This window comes from Oncorhynchus keta, chromosome 11 (genome assembly GCF_023373465.1).
Source record: "Oncorhynchus keta strain PuntledgeMale-10-30-2019 chromosome 11, Oket_V2, whole genome shotgun sequence".
Lineage (NCBI taxonomy): Eukaryota > Metazoa > Chordata > Actinopteri > Salmoniformes > Salmonidae > Oncorhynchus > Oncorhynchus keta.
The window spans coordinates 40,992,289-41,012,554 of NC_068431.1; the positions used below are offsets into that span (position 1 = coordinate 40,992,289).

The 20,266-nt window shown below is 42.1% G+C and overlaps 1 protein-coding gene across 5 annotated transcripts; it reads right to left on the reverse strand.

Moving 5' to 3' along the window:
- Positions 1 to 478: 478 nt before the first annotated feature.
- LOC118373922 (TBC1 domain family member 8B-like) lies at positions 479 to 20,266 on the reverse strand. 5 transcript variants are annotated; one of them, XM_035760224.2, is made up of 21 exons: positions 20,112 to 20,266; positions 16,175 to 16,285; positions 15,520 to 15,638; positions 14,887 to 15,112; positions 14,493 to 14,733; positions 14,136 to 14,343; positions 13,869 to 14,036; positions 13,585 to 13,746; positions 12,310 to 12,460; positions 11,937 to 12,151; positions 11,730 to 11,847; positions 11,303 to 11,588; positions 10,992 to 11,124; positions 10,806 to 10,904; positions 10,644 to 10,712; positions 10,239 to 10,479; positions 10,008 to 10,073; positions 8,117 to 8,209; positions 3,168 to 3,215; positions 2,965 to 3,062; positions 479 to 2,808 (listed from the first exon to the last, which is right to left on the reverse strand). In XM_035760224.2, the coding sequence occupies exons 1-21, from the start codon at positions 20,230 to 20,232 to the stop codon at positions 2,356 to 2,358; spliced, it is 3,426 nt and encodes a 1,141-aa protein (XP_035616117.1). In that variant the 5' UTR covers positions 20,233 to 20,266; the 3' UTR covers positions 479 to 2,355. The 5 variants fall into 5 exon arrangements, with proteins under 5 accessions (XP_035616117.1, XP_035616116.1, XP_035616119.1 ...); XM_035760223.1 differs by lacking the exon at positions 20,112 to 20,266 and adding an exon at positions 19,325 to 19,612; XM_035760226.1 differs by lacking the exon at positions 20,112 to 20,266 and adding an exon at positions 19,499 to 19,591.

A 20,266-nucleotide genomic window follows, 5' to 3' on the forward strand; every position in this document is an offset into this window, starting at 1 on the left:
TCATTCACTTGGCCTATTTGCAAAACAACTCATTCATTCAAAGAAACATATTTGATGTCGAAGACAGACAAACTGAGATTTTTTTATTGTAACTTTATTTCATTTCAAGACGTTTGACATTCACATAGTGTCACTTGTGGTAGGCACAGGCAGATCATAAACAACAACATTTCAACGGATAAATTTTCCTCCAGAACCCCCCCCCCCCTCCACAAAAACAGGCAGTACACAGACTGTAGACAGTCACCATATAAATGTGTTTAAATGAGAGCACTGTAATTAAGACCATTAATTGGAAACAATGCCATTACATTTACAAGTTATCTTAAGTCGGCCTAAATACATTTGTGCTACGAGTCATCCTAAAGCGTAAACAGCTTAAAGGTGAAATAAAAGGTCACATATAGATTCACTGGTAATAAGTACACCATTATCCTATGTATTGCATTAAGTAGATAAAAATCTGACTACAGATGTCTACTGCATAACTGATAAAGCCCATAGACAATGTCTCTTTATTTCTAAATGAGAGTGTAGTCTACAACAATCTATCATGAGAACTGTGACATTTCAAATGGCAATTTCCCTGCAAATATTTAAGACTTTCATTTAGTTGACTTGTTCACAGGTGAATTTAACTTCCCACTCAAGAGTCACTACTAATGCAATGTAGAGTAAACTGCTAATTTTAAACAGTAACACTTGCTCTCCCATGAACATGCTCATTACTAGATTGATATTTTTTTTAAACTGCAAAGTAGCTACATATCGACCATATTTTATGATATTGTGCTGTCAAGTAATGCTTTAAAGTGACAAATATTTATATTAACCTTAGCATCTATTATAACAAGGAATATCATTTTAGAGGACTATAATATAACTGCAAGGTTTGATTTTACACACAGATGGCACTGAGGAAAAACGCTCAAATACAGAAAATACAAACCATGTAAAAGTTGCTCAGCTGTCCTTTTCCAGACTCATTTTGAAAATAAATGTATAACTGCTCATGTAAAATAGAAATTGAAGCAGGTTTTTTTCCAATCAATATCTGACTAAAATCCTGCATTTTACAGTCCACCACATCAAACCTAGAAATAAAGTAACACATTCAGAGCCAACTGTGTTGCATTTGGAATAATTAGTTATTGTCATAATTTATCCATGCCCATGCATCCTTTCATGCTTAACAGCATTTCAAAAAAGTCTAACAATTTATAAAGGAATGTGTAACAGGATATACACTACCAGTTACGCACGTGAAAATGTTTTCTGCAGTCTCACAAATATAATCAAACATAACAATAATTTCCTGTTACAAAACATTATAAATATAACATTTACTCTGACAAATATTTAGTAATCCCTTTGCAACTCAATTAAATTGACAATATCAAAACAAGATAATATAAATCATAAGACAGTTATGTATATTCTTCTGTATATCAAATTATATATACATGAACTTAATTTCCTTTAAAGACTCAGACATTAGTTAGAAACTAAATATTGCACAATGTCCTCATTTGTGGTTGCCTCAACAACAACTATACAATTAGTTTTTAGTTTGTGTCCTGAAAGTGATTTGACTTGGCAATGACAGCATGCTCTTGTTCCATCATTCATGATATTTCAGCAAAACAAATGGATATTTGAAGGCAAAAAAGTAAGATGTCATAAAAAAAACTGAAATGTAGAATTCCAACTATTCAGCACTCTCTTGGGCCTTTAGTAAGTAGTGGTCCCATTGTTTTCAAAAGCCCCCCTTCCATAAAATGACCAGAAATAAATTGGCCACATCCCTTCATTACAAAGTAAACCTAGAGATACAATAACAGTGGTGCCTCTTTCATCTCTCCATTCTAGGTTCCATTCATTGCATAATTATGGATGAGCAAAGTTAGGGTCTCATATACAATTATTCATCCCATCTACATGCACCGGTATCAAGCAATGATTGACTTCCATTGTTGGCTTCAAGTGACTACCCTGGAGGGTGCTCCCTATATATTCCACACAGGTCAGCTGATCAGTCTCACCCCAATTTGAAAGGCTGGTGTTTCTGAAAATTAGCTGAAAGATTTATGGCTGCATGAGAAAAACCACTCTGGCACTTAGAAGCAAGATGCTTGAGCAGGTTCGCTGGTGTGCAGATGACAGGACAAACTATGAATCTACAAGATACAACTGGAATTTATACAAGTATATTTCTGTTTGGTTACAGTGAACAGGGTTGGCTTAGGATCCTTTCCTGTTACCTGACCAGGTGGAGAAATAACAGTAGAAAATAGAGAGGATAGTGAACAGAGACTTAATGGCTTTGATAAGAGGGTTAAACCCACAGTGGATCCTTCACTTGTTTGTCTTGGCTTTCAACTGAGCACACTTGGCATGGTCCAGCCGGGCTTGAATGTCTACAGGCCTCTCAAAGAAGCGCACAAGGACAGGCTCGTTGAGCAGGGATGCCAGGATCTGCTCAAAAGCGAATGACCACTCAACCTCCTGTGGGATGGAGCCTGCCTCCTGAGTGATGGGAGTGCTTGGGGTGTCAGAGCTGCTCTCAGGAGTGCTGGAAGCCTCCCTGTCAGGTAGAGCCCCCTCTAGGGCAGCCTGGATGGGGCTTGTGCTGGACTTCTGGGGACTGGTGGGCTCCTGGGGACTGGTGGGCTCCTGGAGCCTGCGCCCTACTTCTTCCATTCTCAGCAGAAGACTGGTGACTCGAGCCACAGCACGGTACAGAGACTCTTCCTCTGGGTCACTATGGAACAGGTTGTAGAGAGTTTTGGAAAACTGGATAAACTGAGCCTGACAAACAAAAAATAAAAGAGATGGATTAAATGAAGACTTTTGCATAAAGGAATGGCATGTGTATTCAATTGTTCAAAGTTGACCTGTTCAAAAGATAACTATATCATAGTCACCAGATTGACTTCATGTTAACCTAGATAGTGGTGTATTCACCTGGTTTATTCTGGGTAAATCCTTAATGCTCTCCTCTTTCTTTAGTATCTCATCTTGCCATTGTTTCAGGTAGGCCTGCAGATCAACTTTCCCTCTGCCTGTGGGAGTGAAACAGAAAGCGCAATGTGTTTTCTGACAATCTGTTCAAATGAGCAACATTGTGAAGCTTGGTAAAATAGAAAGAGACATGCCAATTAAAATACCTCTTTCAGGGCTTTTTCTGATCACGCCATCTTCTGGATGGTCAGACACTACATAGTAAGAATGGAATACATTCACATCAAAGGAAGTCATACAGTAACTGTACATTTTGCCATTCTAAACCATAACCAGTGAGCAATATACCATATATACAGTTGAAGTCGGAAGTTTACAGACACCTTAGCCAAATACATTTAAACTCAGTTTTTCACCATTCCTGACATTTCATCCGAGTAAAAATTCCCTGTCTTAGGTCAGTTAGGATCACCACTTTATTTTAAGAATGTGAAATGTCAGAACAATAATAGAGATTTATTTCAGCTTTAATTTCTTTCATCACATCCCCAGAGGGTCAGAAGTTTACATACACTCAATTAGTATTTGGTAGCATTGCCTTTAAATTGTTTAACTTGGGGGCCTGCCGGGTGGCGCAGGGGTCTAGGGCACTGCATCGTAGTGCTAGCTGTGCCACCAGAGACTCTGGGATCGCGCAGCCGGCCGTGACCAGGAGGTCTGTGGGGCAACGCACAATTGGCTTAGCGTCGTCCAGGTTCGGCCGGTAGGGATATCCTTGTCTCATCGCGCACTATCGACTCCTGTGGCGGGCCGGGCGCAGTGCACGCTAACCAGGTCGCCAGGTGCACAGTGTTTCCTCCGACACATTGGTGCGGCTGGCTTCCGGGTTGGATGCGCACTGTGTTTAGAAGCAATGCGGCTTGGTTGGGTTCTGTATCGGAGGACAAATTACTTTCAACCTTAGTCTCTCCCGAGCCTGTACGGGAGTTGTAGCGATGAGACAAGATAGTAGCTACTAACAATTGGATACCGTGAAATTGGGGAGAAAACGGGGTAAATTAATTATTTTTTTTTTTTTTTAATAAACACTTAGATTGGAGTCATTAAAACTTGTTTATGTAAACTTCCGACTTCAACTGTAAACCTTTGGTACGTTTCGCTGCCGACTAACCAACCTCATTAACCGGTCAACAAACGGTAAAGTGTTTTCGAAACATGACCAACAGAAAATAATATGCATACATACAAGGAATGGTCATTTTTCATTAAGAGCTTAATGAAAACATGCAGCAATAGCAAGCCTATGTCTTACAGTCCAAAGGATATAGGCTATTATTAAACATGCAACTGGTGTAATGAATCAGTTAATAAAACATGCAAAATGCAATTAGCGACAAAACACTGTTCTAAACAGCGCACTTAATCCATATGTCACAGAGATGGAAATCTCAGTTCAACGTAGAAAAAGGGGGAATCTAATAACTACGATGGGTTGCTAATATGACTAGGATTGTGACTTTGGCTTCTGGACAACAAAATATGAATACCAATAGAACAAATGCTGGTTAATGGCATTAGGAAGTAATTCTTAAAGAATTGCCTCCACATTTCTATGGTTGGATTTTGGATAGGCTGCTGTGAAGCAAGGTAAGACATTCCTCATTATTTTTATTAAAGTAAAACTTTAATGTTTCAAACAATTATAATGCCACAAGCTCACATTGTAAAGTTCAGGGTGACACGTTGCTAGCCTGCCTACCGTTGACTATAGCCTATGCACTCGAATGGCGAATAGGAGGCACGCTTTAATTAGGAGTTGAGATTGAGAATTTTTTTTTTTTAGCTTTTTAATTGTGGCTTTTTTTTAACACCCCTATTTATGCCCAATTTCGTCATATCCAATTACATTTAAGTCATTTAGCAGACGCTCTTATCCAGAGCGACTTACAAATTGGTGCATTCACCTTATGACATCCAGTGGAACAGCCACTTTACGATCTTGTCTCATCGCTGCAACTCCCCAACGGGCTCAGGAGAGGAAAAGGTCAAATCATGTGTCCTCTGAAACATGACCCGCCAAACCACGCTCCTTAACACCCGCAACAATGTGTCGGAGGAAACACCTTTCAACTGTGGTGCCCAACCCACCCCAAGTGTTCCCAATGAGCCGTGTAAAGCCCCCCAGCCAAACCATCCCCTAAACCCGGACGAAGCTGGGCCAATTGTGCGCCTCCCTATGGGATTCCCCGGCACTGCCGGTTGTGAAACAGCCTGGGATCGAACCCGGGGTCTGTAGTTTTTAAAATTTTATTTCACCTTTATTTAACTAGGTAGGCCAGTTGAGAACAAGTTCTCATTTACAACTGCGACCTGGCCAAGATAAAGCAAAGTATTTTGAAAAAAACAACAGAGTTACACATGGGATAAACAAATGTACAGTCAATAACACAATAGAAAAATCTGTATACAGTGTGTGCAAAATGTTATAAGGAGGCAAGGCAATAAATAGGCCAAAAATGGAAAAGTAATTACAATTTAGCAATTTACACTGGAGTGATGGATAGTGCAGATGAGGATGTGCAAGTAGAAATACTGATGTGCAAAAGAGCAGAAAAACAAAAAATATGGCGATGAGGTAGGTAGTTGGTTGGATGGGTTATTTACAGATGGGCTGTGTACAGCTGCAGCGATTGGCAGGCTGCTCTGACACCTGATGCTTAAACTTAGTGAGGGAGATATGTCTCCAACTGATTTTTGCAATTTGTTCCAGTCATTGGCCGCAGAGAACTGGAAGGCTTTGGGGATGACCAGTGAAATATGCATGCTACGGGTGAGTGTTGCTATGGTGACCAGTGAGCTGAGGTAAGGTGGAGCTTTATCTAGCAAAGACTTCATCCTTGAGAGCATTTTCCAAACGCCTGAAGGTACCACGTTCATCTGTATAAACAATAGTACGCAAGTATAAAGAACGTGAGACCACGTATCCCTCATACTGCCCATGAAGGAGACCCTTTTTGTCTCATAGAGAAGAAAGTACTTTGGTGCGAAAAGTGCAAATCAATCCCAGAACAACAGCAAAGGACCTTGTGAAGATGCTGGAGGAAACATGTAGAAAAGTATCGATATCCACAGTAAATCCACATATCCACAGAGTCCTACATCGACATAACTTGAATGGCTGCTCAGCAAGGAAGAAGCCACTGCTCCAAAACCTCCATAAAAAAGCCAGACTATGATTTTGCAACTGCAAATATCGTACTTTTTGGAGAAATGTCCTCTGGTCTGATGAAAGAAAAATAGACCTGCTTGGCCATAATGAACATCGTTATGTTTGGAGGAAAGAGGGGAGGCTTGCAAGGCGAACAACACCATCCCAACCGTGAAGCACGGGGGTGGCAGAATCATGTTGTGGGGGTACTTTGCTGCAGGAGAGACTGGTGCAGTTCACAAAGTAGATGACATCATGAGAAGGAAAGTTATGTGGATATATTGAAGCAACATCAAGACATCAGTCAGGAAGTTAAAGCTTGGTCGCAAATGTGTCTTCGAAATGGACAATGACCCCAAGCATACTTCCAAAGTTGTGACAAAATGACTTAAGGACAACAAAGTCAAGGTATTGGAGTGGACATCACAAAGCCCTGACCTCAATTCTATTGAAAATTTGTGGGCAGTACTGAAAAAGCGTGTGTGAGCAAGGAGGCCTACAAACCTGACTCAGTTACACCAGCTCTGTCAGCAGGAATGGACCAAAATTCACCAACTTATTGTGGGAAGCTTGTGGAAGGCTGCCTGAAATGTTTGACCCAAGTTAAACAATTTAAAGGCAATGCTACCAAATACTAATTGAGTGTATGTAAACTTCTGACCCACTGGGAATGTGATGAAAGAAATAAAAGCTGAAATAAATCTCTACTATTATTCTGACATTTCACATTCTTAAAATAAAGTGGTGATCCTAACTGACCTAAAACAGGGAATTTGTACTAGGATTAAATGTCAGGAATTCTGAAAAACTGAGTTTAAATGTATTTGGCTAAGGTGTATGTAAACTTCCGACTTCAACTGTAGGTCTGTAACAGTTTGGGTCTAGAGTGTCTCTCCCTTTGAAGAGGGGGATGACTGCGGCCGCTTTCTAATCTTTAGGAATCTCAGGCGATACGAAAGAGGTTGAACAGACGAGTAATAGGGGTTGCAAAAATGGCGGCGGATCATTTTAGGAAGAGAGGGTCCAGATTGTCTAGCCTAGCTGATTTGTAGGGATCCAGATTTTGCAGCTCTTTCAGAACATCAGCTGTCTGGAATTGGGTGAAGGAGAAGCGGGGAGGGCTTGGGCCAGTTGCTGCGGGGGGGTGCAAAGCTGTTGGCCAGGGTTGGGGTAGCCAGGTGGAAAGCATGGCCAGCCGTAGAGAAATGCCTATTGAAATGGTCGATTATCGTGGATTTATCAGTGGTGACAGTGTTTCCTAGTCTCAGTGCAGTGGGCAGCGGTACTCTTATTCTCCATTAACTTTTGGGATTAGTGCCACAGGATGCAAATTTCTGTTAGAAAAATCTAGCTTTTGCTTTCCTAACTGACTGTGTGAATTTGTTCCTGACTACCTTGGAAAGTTGCATATCGATGCCAGTGATCCATATAGCACACTGGGGAGCTATGAAACAACAGAAGACCATTCATTTTCAATGAAGGAAGCAAAGTGGGCAATGCAAGCATAGAGTGTGAACAGGTCAGGACCAAAGTTGGGAAATGTTCACTATAGTTTCCAGCCCCTACTGGATTGGCTATTGAAACCTAGCCCTAGCTCACCTGCTTGTTAGCACCAACATGAGTGCGAAGCAAGCTTGGCTATCCGAATTTCGCATTAAAAAGGATCTTGGCCGTAAGATAAATTGGTGTTAGCCGTCATGTAATTCCACTAAATTATGCAAATAAACCTCTAGACCGATAAGCATCACCGGTCAAATGTATTTTCGGCAGCTAACCAATTTAGTTAACATCCCTAGATGGTAGTAAAACAAATTGTACACAACAAAAGACCCACATTTAAGACATTGTTAAAAGACAGACAGATGAGCATCTACCAAAGAGAAAAGCACAGAGAGGACTAGAGTGAAATGGTTATAGCATAGAAAGAAAAGAGCAAAGCAAGCTGACCAGTCAATCGACTCAAGTGGGATATGTCGTCAGTCATTGGAATAAAGTGAGGCAGTCTTTGGGCCTTTGAGTGGAAAGGACTCCCTGTGAAAGCTGGAAGAAGACATTGTCTGTGAGAGCATACAACATTACAGTAGGGACAGATGTAAGGAACAGTTAACAAAGAGATTAGTTGGTGAGTAGAAGAGTGGCACAAAACATACAGTACAGTTGAAATTAGAAAGGCACAGTCTGCAAGAAAATTGTATTGTGATTTGTTTCTTATTATACAGTGCTTTCAGAAAACATTCACACCCCTTGACATTTTCCAAAATGTGTTGTGTTGTGTTCCAGTCTTAAATTTAGATTTTTGGTCACTGGCCTACCCCATAATGTCAAAGTGGAATTATGTTTTTAGAAATGTTTACAAATTAATAAAAAAATGAAAAGCCGAAATGTCTTGAGTAAATAAGTATTCAACCCTTTGTTGCTGCAAGCCTAAATAAGTTCAGGAGTAAAAATGTGCTCTGTGTGAAACAAGTGTTTAACATGATTTGAATGTTTACCTAATCTCTGTACACCACACAAAAAAATGTGTAAGGTCCCTCTGTCGAGCAGTGAATTTCAAACACAATTTCAACCACAAAAACCAGGGAGGTTTTCCAATGCGTTGCAAAGAAGGGCAGCTATTGGTAGACGGGTGAGAATTAATCAGAGAGATGCAGAGGGTTGCATCTCTCTGATTCTGCATCTCTCGACATCATCGGCCCCCGGGGAGCAGTTGTTGTTGGGGGTTAACTGCCTTGCTTAAGGGCGGAACGACAGATTTTTCCACCTTGCCGGCTCTGGGTTTCGAACCAGTAACCATTTAATTACTTGCCGAAACTGGTTCCTCACCGGATTTCACCATGAGGCCAATGGTGACTTAAAACAGTTTAATGGCTGTAATAGGAGAAAACTGAGGATGGATCAACAACATTGTAGTTACTCCACAATACTACCCTAATTGACAGAGTGAAAAGAAGGAAGCCTGTACAGAATATAAATATTTCAAAACATGCATCCTATTTGTAATTAGAGATTAAAGTAAAACTGCAAAAAATGTGGAAAAGCAATTAACTTTTTGTTCTGAATAGTGTTGTTTGGGGCAATACAATACTTTACTGAGTACCATATTTTCAAGCATAGTGGTGGCTGCATCATGTTATGGGAATGCTTGTAATTGTTAAGGACTGGGGAGTTTATCAGGATAAAAAAGGAATGGAGCTACGCACAGGCAAAATCCTAGAGGAAAAGCTGGTTCAGTCTGTTTTCCACCAGACACTGGGAGATTAATTCACCTTTCAGCAGGACAATAACCTAATACACAAGGCTAAATCTACACGAGTTGCTTAACAAGAAGACATTGAATGTCCTGAGTAATACATTTTTTACATCTACTTGAAAATCTATGACAAGACCTGAAAATTGTCTAGCAATGATCAACAACCAATTTGACAGAGCTTGACATTTTCAAAATAATAAATGGACAATTGTTGCAGAATCCAGGTGTGGAAAGCACTTCGAGACTTACCCAGAAAGACTAACAGCTGTAATCGCTGTAAAAGGTGCTTCTATTGACTCAGGGGTGTGAATAATTATGAAAATGAGTTTGTCATTTATTTTCAATAAATGCGCAAAAAAGTTCTCAAAACACGTTTTCACCGTCATTATGAGTTATATGTCGATGGGTGAGAAAAAACATATACGGAATACATTTTGAATTCAGGCTGTACCAACAAAATGTGGAATAAGTAACGGGGTATGAATACTTTGAAGGCACTTAAGAAGGAATACAGAACAAAAGTATCAGACAGAATGACAAGTGGTTAATAGAGAAGGTGCTGATGAAGTTATAGGTTATCTTACTTACCTGGTGGCTGATGAAGCTTGAACAGGAATGTCAGTTTGTTGGTGAAAGTGCCGCTGTACAAAATATCTGTAGTAAGAACAAAATAGCGAAGGGGTAAATTAGCATGAAAGGTTTCATGAGGTTGACGCTGGATTAGATGTGACATACAGTCACAGATAATATTAGAAGCAGAGGGTTGGAACAGCGTTCACAGACTTGTAGCTATGCATCAGCGGGCTGGTGTAACCTTACCCAAGGCACAGCAGAACTCTTTGAAGTTGACGAGGCCATCCTGGTTCTCATCCAGCAGGCGGAAGGCCCAGAGGAAGAGGGTGTCCTTGCCGCTGCAGAGGGACCAGGGCTCCAGGAGGGAGAAGAGCAGGCTGAACTGATGGAAGCCCAGCTGGTACTGCTCCAGATAGGCCAGGCTGGGGTCGTGGTGTAGCAGCACTGGGCTGTTCATCGTCCAATAGCAGCTGAGGAAATGTTGCCTCTGGAAACACATTGAAATATTCAGCGGTTAACTTTGTGTCTATTTTCAACATATTTACATTTTTCATGTCAACTCTGTGTCTATGAGAAGGAATATTAATGCATGTAGGTATGCAGTAGTATATTATTACTATTTGAAAAGAGTGATTGAGATATTGCACCCACCTTGAACAATACATAAAGTTCATCAAGCTGGGAAGCACTGAACTTTACTTCTTGTGACACTACCCGCAGCTGGGGAAAAAGTACATCTCAAATAATCCTACATCAAATTGTAGTAAACAATGCCAAAAAGATGCTATGGAAGTTTGTGGATGAGCAACTCACCACATTTTGCTTGGTTGTATCCTCTAACGTTTGGATAACATATAGTTTGTTTCTTTTCCGCATGCTCTCTACTTCCTCTGATTTCATGTCTCCATATTTCTGTCAGCAAATTTAAAAAGTCTAATCAATGACAAGCCTGACATTGAGACATGGAGTGAGTCCTAGCAACTCTAACTGTTACAGTACCTCATAGGCTTCTTTGATGAGATCACTGACATCCACCTTGGAGATGGATGATGCTTTGTCATTGTTCCCTACAGAGTTTTGCTGCACTGTTTGTGGAAGAGGACTGTCCTTATTGGTCACATTATCAAAAAACCTGCCAGGGCAAACAGAGCAGCAGTTAAGTAACATGAATTAAATGGACATTCCTATAGAATTACCTCCTTGTTTTGGAATTTATGTTACTTCACAACCCAACCATAACCTAATATGGTACTTTGAAATAACCAATTCAGTTGACCTTCAGACCCCGCCCTCTCTGTGTTGACACTCACTTGTTGAGGATGGTGACCGCCTCAGCGTCGTCATGGGAGCTGATCAGGCCCTCCATGTTGTAGTCGAGCACAGCCAGGCCCAGCTGCAGGATGGCTTTGATGCCGTCGTAGAAGAAGCAGTCGACCACGTTGACCGCGCTCTCTATTGGCAGGACGCTGATAAACAGGGTGAGGAACCAGGACAGGGACACAGAGGAGAAGAAGGTCAGGTCTGTCATGTGTTCCGTCAGCTGGGTGAGGTGCATTCGGATCAGTTCCTCAAACACCGCCTGGTCCACCAATGCACCTGAGGAAACACAAGTTTGTAAACAGGATTTTTAGCAGTTAAGGGGGAAAGTGTAATTCAGTATCAAACACACATACAGTACAAATATCTAATGTCATGCTACAACTAAAAATGATATTGTTGTTCAGCTGCGTCACTCACCGATGATCCTGCGGTTAAAGTAGTCAGGCAGCATCCTCTCACAGACGGCCACCAGCAGCCAGAAAGCCTCCTCCTCTTTTGCATAGAGCAAAAGGACTGACGTCAGGATGTTCATGGCCTTCACAAGAGAAAAAGCACGAGCAATATCAAGGTGCCCATTAGCTTTTTAAAATAAAAAATGTGTTATAGGGGTTTCTAGCTTGGTACCTGGCAATAGCCGATTTTGGGGTTCCTGTAGGCGTAAGCGGTGAGGACTCTGCGCAGGGCAGAGATGCCTGTGTCGCTCTGGAAGGCAGGGTGCTCTGGTAGGGAGCGGTGCAGGTCTCTCTCTATCTCGTCAGTGGCCAGGGTGCTGGTCCCCAGAGACTGATCCACCAGCTCACTGTAGTACCCCGGGTTAGTGGCCATGTCGTTGACTGCACCTATCGTACAAAAGCAAAACACCCCAGTCCATATTTAACTAAACACATCCAGAGTCCTACAGCCATCTACGGCATTGAACAGAAACACCACACTTTAACATGCCAGTAAAGGAAACATACATGCCATTTAACAGTTAATGAGCCATTTCAAACAGAACCTGAGAAAAGCATCCAGAGCTCTCCCCTTAAGGCCTCAGGGATGCCACGCACAATCAGGTCTCGTGTCTTCTTGGTACAGAACATACTGGTGCCACGGCCATATTCTGAGAAGTGGATGTTCCATGACTGCTCCTTCATCTTCTCCTTCAGCTGTCAGGCACAGAGATGAAACAGGAGAATAAGAAATGAGCCGTCAAGGCTGGGACACCTCTACAGTACAGGGCGAGCACCTTTCAAAAAAACCTCCACCCTATTATCATTCTCACACTGGAAAAAAACTGTTCTCCTAGAGAAACTATCGTGAACAAAAATATAAAAACGCAAGATGCAACATTTTCAAAGATTTCACTGAGTTAGTTTATATAAGGAAATCAGTAAATTGAAATACATTCAATAGGCCCTAATCTATGGATTTGACATGATGGGGAATACAGATATGCATCTGTTGGTGACAGATGCCTTAAAAAAAAGGTAGAGGCGTGGATCAGAAAACCAGTCACTATCTGGTGTGAACACCATTTGCGTCATGCAGCGCGACACATCTCCTCTTCAATGGCTGTGTGAAGACAATGGGCCTCAGGATCTCGTCACGGTATCTCTGTGCATACAAATTGCCATTGATAAAATGTAAGTGTGTTAATTGTCCGTACTTTATGCCTGCCCATACCATAACCCCACTGCCATGATGGGGCAATCTATTCACAATTATGCCATCAGCAAAACACTCCCCCACACGACGCCATACACGTGGTCTGTGGTCGTGAGGCCAGTTGGATAGTGACAAATTCTCTAAATCGACGTTGGAGGCGGCTTATGGTAGAGAAATTAACATTCAATTCTGGCAACAGCTCTGGTGGACATTCCTGCAATCAGCATGCCAATTGCACGCTCCCTCAAAACATGAAACATCTGTGGCATTGTGTTGTGTGACAACTGTACACTTTAGAGTGACTTTTTATTTTTCCCAGCACAAGGTACACCTGTGTAATGATCGTGCTGTTTAATCAGCTTCTTGATATGCCACACCTGTCAGGTGGATGGATTATTTTGTCAAAGGAGAAATGCTACCTAACAGGGATGTAAACAAATGTGTACACATTTGAGAGAAATAACCTTTTTGTGTGTATGGAAAATGTAGGGGATCTTTTATTTCAGCTCATGAAATACAGGAGCAACACTTTACATGTTGCGCTTTTTATTTTAGTGAAATGTTTATATTTCTTCACACTATGAGCAAAAGTAATATTTTAGAGAAAAAGACCACTTATATCCACCATTTTGGGGTCCAGATTTTCGGTGTCCTGGGGATGGAACACGGTCATGAGGGCCTCAGTGCTGACAGCCTTGCTGCTGTCCTTCTGTCCAACCATCAAAGCCACCTCCTCTGGGTTGTCCTCAAAGTGATTGATGAGGTTTTGGCACTCCCCTCTGATGACCTGCAAGGCAGTGAACACACAATTCTGTTTGTTTTCAACAGCAGCAATTATAGCCTGGCAGATAAGGAGGTGAATTAGAGACAGTTGGAAGGTATATGGCAAAGGTCAAAACAGTAAGTTACCTCAGTTGACGCAGAGTGCTGAGGACTGGCCGTCATCCCACACCTCCTGCGGATTGCATTGGCGAGGCGCTCAAAGTCTCGGACTTCAGAGAACCGTAGAGCCCTCTTACCCCGCACACACACACTCAAAGCCCTGCTGCTACGGTCCGGCTTCTCCACACCAATCACCTGTAAGGATAGGAGTTGGTTTCAACAACACTGGACAAACCACTGAGCAACAGAACAACTGTGATCAGTAATTAGTTATGTTTCATGGAAGTGTCTTGCCTCTCTCATGGGGATGATGACGTGGCACTGGCTGCCATCCTGGCTGGCGAAACACAGGTAGCTCTCGGAAAGACAGATCTTCCCCAGCGTGTTGAAGTGGCTGAAGGGCACCCACAGGAAGCTCTCATACACCTCCAGCAGGTTCTCCTCTTTAGGCAGCCTGAAGAAGGCCCGGAACTGCTCGTTCCTAGCATGCGTTTCTAAGCCTCTGGAAGAGAGGAAAGTGACTGAGAAGAGCATGGAAGAACTAAACAGAATTATGACTATCGTCTCAGTTCACCATGGTGCCCTGATGTAACTGTCAAATAGGAGTTATGTGGAAGAGCGCAGGGACAGTACGTCAGTACATTATAGTACCTCTTGGTGATCTGCAGAGGGTCTGAGAGGGAGGGCTCTTCCTGGAAAGTCTCCTTATCAAACAGGCGTTTGATGGAGTAGTCAGCCAACTGCTCCATGATCAGAAACGTCTCATTGAGATGAAGGAACATGGAGAAGAAGTGGTCCTCCCCATTGGCCAACACATGGATGCTCTCTGTCAGGATGACATTGGACGTTTTCTCCAGCCTCCAGATCTCATTCCAGGAGATAACCAGCTTCACTGAAAAGGAAACAGATTATTTTCAATGAGTAACTCACTGCCATTCTGTCATGACATGGAATGATAATAATATTGTATCCAAATACAATGGATAAGTGACAATTTAGTGACAGTTAGCCAACAGTGAGGGGTTGCTCAGGTCTTTGGTCTCACCCTCAGAGCCCAGCAGGTAGGAGTAGAAGGACAGGAAGTTGGTGCTGAGGTAGAGCCAGCCCTGGCAGGGCACGCGACCCCTCCAGTAGCTGCAGGAGTAGTAGGTGACCAGCTTCTCCTTCTGAGGGAGGTCAAACCATTTCTCAAACCTTAGCAGAGCCTCACGGAACTTCTCAGGGTCATCCTCCTGCACGCATGACACCTTTCCTTCCTCAGCAATCAGACCCTTTATAGAAAGAAGAGGTCAACATCCCTCTAATGGCCACTGAGATAGCTAATATAATTGAGCAGTCTAAACAAGTCCATCTCCATTCTGTAATATGTATCAAGACATATAGATTAGCATAATATGGTTTGTTAATTAATATTGTTATTAAACCTACTATCCTTTGCTTAGCTTTCAACAAACAGTCAAATGTTTCCATATCATAAAGCAGTAGTGAAATAACAATCACCACCAACTATTTTCAAAGAGTAAGCACTTGCCACTTATCATCAGTAGGCTTCACTACATGAATAAATCATTAAGTCTGGAGGAGGCCTCCATCTCCTGTGAGATTGGCAGAGATCAACAATAGTATTGTTGATGTCTGTGTCTAACCACATGTTTAATAAGCTTTAGTGATTACTTACTCTGATCTTGCCCTGCACAAAGCTGGTGATGTCATCGCTGGAGTCAAACACAGACAGGGTTCTCATGATGTTCTTCTCCAGCCACTCCCAGTGTTGGCTGATCTCCTCCTTGGTGCCACCTAACCACAGGGAAAACAGTCACAAATGAAAGGAAACTGTTGACACTATCCATGACTAAGCCATCTATTTAGTTACAAAATGGGAAATGTGTCTAGACTAAAATATAATCCTAAAGGTTATTACATGATTGTAGGCTGTTACTACAAAACTAAAGCCTATATATTTCATTGGTCGCATACAAATATTTTGCAGATATTATCGCGGGTGTAGCGAAATGCTTATCTTCCTAACTCCAACAGTGCAGTAATACCTAGCCATACAAAACATGCAAATCCCAAAAGGAAAAAGAAAGGAATTAAGAAATACAGAAATAATAGAACGAGCAATGTCAGAGTCTGGAATATAAATATGTATATGACGGTGTGTATAGATATTATGGACAGTATATGAACAAAAATGGTGTGTACAGCAGTAGTTCTATAGGATGAGCCTAGACTAGAATACAGTACATACATATGACGTGGGTAAAACACTTCATGTGTGTTGTCAACTCTGACTGAAGAGTATAGTTGAGAAAGTGTAGAGAGACTCTCACCACACGCTATTGACCAGTAGACCTGGGAGTCCGGTGTCTGGTGTAGAATGCGAAACGGTGCAACTTTAGACGTAGAGTCCAGCATCGTATCCAGAGTTCCAACCAGGAGACCTGTCCCAAAAATATGTAGCAATCATTTCCATTAACAGTCAGACATTTTAACAGGCATGATAAGACATTTCAAAATCATGAGGCAATTTCATGTCTATTGATTTACAGTATCTAGCAAACAAAACAGCCCTTTCACCTGGGTTGGATCAGCATGCCATTATAATGTAACATGGAACAGTCAAAACTCAATGGATATTGTGCTGCTTATCATCACATTCAAGTGTCCTGCCTGTCGGTGGCTCAAACCAACAGTGTTGTGTTACCCATCTACCCCTTTAGTGGCCTTCATAAATTATTAACAAGGTCAGAGCTATACTGCTATCCCAGACTGCATCAGCAGCATCTATGGCTGCTGTGCTTGGGGATCATGACACAGCTGTAAAGTGGTCTTAACCTCAAACCCAGGCTAATTACTAACAAGAGCCAGCTGGTGGATGAGACTACAGTGGCCTACACTACAGTTGTGAACTGATTACAGACTTTGTTTTGACCAAACTGTAAATCATCCATCATAAAAGTTTAGCAGACACTGACAGAACTTGTGCATCTGCAGTCTGCAAGGGCCTAATTAGGAGCAGGCATCACTGGATAATAGCCTGCCCTCTGCCCTGTGGCCATTTAAGATTTAAATCTGGATACTTCAGGATAAAAAGTTAAAGTTGCAGGGGGCTTCCGAGAAGGCGTTGAACAGGAGGATAGCAGCCATTGGTGGACCTCCACCCATTATTAGCCCAGTCAGAAAATATATCTATTGTGCCCCAAAAATTGTGTTCTCAGTGTCCATCGAATTGACAAATACATGTACCATGACAATCAGTAGGCTATAACCACTGGAACACCATTGGCTTCAACAGAATAGAAGGCCACCATTGCTATTTTTAGCATTAGAGATGAGAGAAAATGTGAAAGTTAGCTATGCTGTTTCAGTCAAGTGGATAACTGTGACCAACAGCTGAGAATTGGCTTATTGGAGCCTGTGAGTGACCATGTGCAAGACAACCTACTATTATTGGGAAACTGACAGCTGACATTCATTGACTGCAATTGAGCAAACAAGGTACCCTACTCACTCTTGGTGTAATGTATACAATGAATGACTCCAGACTTGCACGGTGAAGGAGGATCAATTTGTAATCAAATATGCCAGTATTGAACTCAAAGATCAACAAACATTATTTTTTATAATGTAGAATATGATCATTTCACTTCAAATGCAGGGAATTAGTAGACCAGACTGACACTATAGAAAGGATGAGCATTGACCTGGCTCTACTCATGCTTGAGTAGATACAGTACATTCTCATACAGAAGTGCACATCAGTATAGCCCATTGCTCCACTCATAAACTAAAGCAAATGTCGGCAACCCAATATTTGACACACTACCATGTCATAGCGTGTGTTCAAACAACATTGGGGTAATCATCAGTCCAAACCATTGCAACTAAAAGGATAGTTTCTATTGGACAAATTCAGGTAAGTCCCTTCCTGTTTCGTTACGTTTAAGAAACTTTTGCAACAGATTTGGCGTAATGAATCATTTGTTGAAGCTCAGTCAGTGTTAACAAAATAACCAATCTGCATCGTAGATAAGCTACTGTAAACTGTTACATTGTAGATACACTACAAGACCAAAGGTATATATGGACATCTGCTCTCCAAAATCATGGACATTAATAATGGAGTTCGCTGCCCCCCTTGCTGCTATAACAGCCTCCACTCTTCTGGGAAGGTTTTCAACAAGATGTTGGAACATTGCTGCGGGGACTTAATTCCATTCAGCCACAAGAGCATTTAGTGAGGTCGGGCACTGATGTTGGGTGATTAGGCCTGGCTCGCAGTCAGCATTCCAATTCATCCCAAAGGTGTTCAATGAGGTTGAGGTCAGGGCTCTGTGCAGGTCAGTCAAGTTCTTTCACACCGATCTCGACAAACCATTTCTGTATGGACCTCGCTTTATGTACGAGGGCATTGTCATGCTGAAACAGGAAAGGGCTTTCCCCAAACTGTCACAAAGTTGGAAACACAGTATCGTCTAGAATGTGATTGTATGCTGTAGCATTAAGATCGATTCACTGAAACTAAGGGGCTAGCCCAAACCATGAAAAACAGCCCCAGACCATTATTCCTCCTCCACCAAACTTTACAGTTGGCACGATGCATTCGGGCAGGTGGTGTTCTCCAGGCATCCGCCAAACCCAGATTTGTCCGCCGGACTGCCAGATGGTGAAGTGTGATTCATCACTCCAGAGAACATGTTTCCACTGCTTCAGAGTCCAATGGTGGCAAGCTTTACACCACTCCAGCCACACTTGGCATTGTGTATGGTGATCTTAGGCTTCTGTGCGGCTGCTCTTCCATGGAAACCCATTTCATGAAGCACCCAACGAACAGTTATTGTGTTGACGTTGCTTCCAGAGGCAGTTTGGAATTCAGTAGTGAATGTTGCAATCAAGGACAGTTGATTTGTACATGTGATGCGAGTCAGCAGTCCCGTTCTGTAGCCTAACACTTCGCAGCTGAGCAGTTGCAGCTCCTAGATGTTTCCACTTCACAAGAACAGCCCTTAAAGTTGACCGGGGCAGCTCTAGCAGGGGTGAAATTTGGCACATTGACTTGCTGGAAAGATTGCATCCTATGACGGTGCTACATTGAAAGTCACTGAGTTATTCAGCAAAGGCCATTCCACTGCAAATGTTTGTCTATTGAGAATAATGGCTCTGTGTTCGACTTTATACACCTGTCAGCAATGGGTGTGCCTGAAATAGCCGAATCCACTAATTTGAAGGGTTGTCCACATACTTTATATTGTGTACCTGTTGCAATCAAAGCTAACATGTGAAGTTCAGGCTCAGGCTGTCAATTTGTCACGCGCATCTAGAGAACTGTCTGACTCCCTCCCCTATACATGTCATAATCTGGAGGACATTAGAAAATATAACGGAAATATGAGCTCTCGTTTGATGGCGTGAGCACTTCGCTAGACGGTCATAGCGGTACCATTGGGTTTTACCAGAACAGCAAAGAACAGAACGCATACCTGTCAAACCGCCTCCTCCTTCTCCATATCCTCGCCTCCTTTGTAATACGAAATAATCGTTGCCTTTTTCCGTGACCCATAACTTGAATGCATTTTTCAGCAATATCTCTTCAGGTTTAAGCCACATATTTCAATTCACATATGTTTATTGCTTCCAGAGGCAGTTTCAATTACCATATATTTATTGAATCCAATGTGCATGTCAAGATGTTCATTTCTATTGCAACCGATATCCATGGACATTTATCTGTTTGTGTCAGCACTGAGCAGACCCTTTCCCACGTCGACAAAAACCTTGCTTAAGTCAACAATACAAGGGCTTTTGGGGATTGTAGTTTATTGACATGAGTGGCTGCATGCTGCAGAACGAGCTAGCTTGATACTGTGGACTTGCTTTCCCATAGTCCTTCTCGGTATCAAAGCAGTGTTAAAAATACTGTAACATAACTTGAGCGTCAAGCGCAATGACGTATCCTTTAATATGTATTCTGTCTATAGTCAAGTGCCGCTGATATAATTGACTGACACATTTGCTCAGTATACAGTCTGTACAATGAATAATATGACTTCTAATAATAATGTCCCTCATTGGGGAGGGGACTGTGGATCTGTCTACGTCCGTCCGTACGTCACACGCGATATCAGACAGCACTGGCCCGATTTTGACGAAACTTGGGTGAATGAAGCGTCTTGCGGTCATTTACAAAATAACAGTGATTGACCAGATGGTGGCGCTATAACAATATATTGAAAATGCAAACGTTGAAAGGTCACGCCCCTTACCCACCTGAAGTCATGAAATTCGGTAGCCAACATAAGTCCCTCTCCTCAGTCCTCACAATGAATACATTTGGCTCAGGGACCGACAAAGGTCCGCCATTATGGGTTTTTCGCCATTTTGAATTCATGAAACAGTTCAAACGAAACTAAAGATATGTATAA

Bases quoted from the DNA above. Each gene is read 5' to 3' on its own strand.
- LOC118373922 (XM_035760223.1), bottom strand. From the start codon at position 19,451: ATGTGGCTTAAACCTGAAGAGATATTGCTGAAAAATGCATTCAAGTTA. The intron at 11,125-11,302 runs GTGAGTGTCAAC...TTGCCCTGGCAG, and splicing joins GCGGTCACCATCCTCAACAA to GTTTTTTGATAATGTGACCA. The intron at 3,063-3,167 runs GTATTTTAATTG...TCACTCCCACAG, and splicing joins CAGAAAAAGCCCTGAAAGAG to GCAGAGGGAAAGTTGATCTG.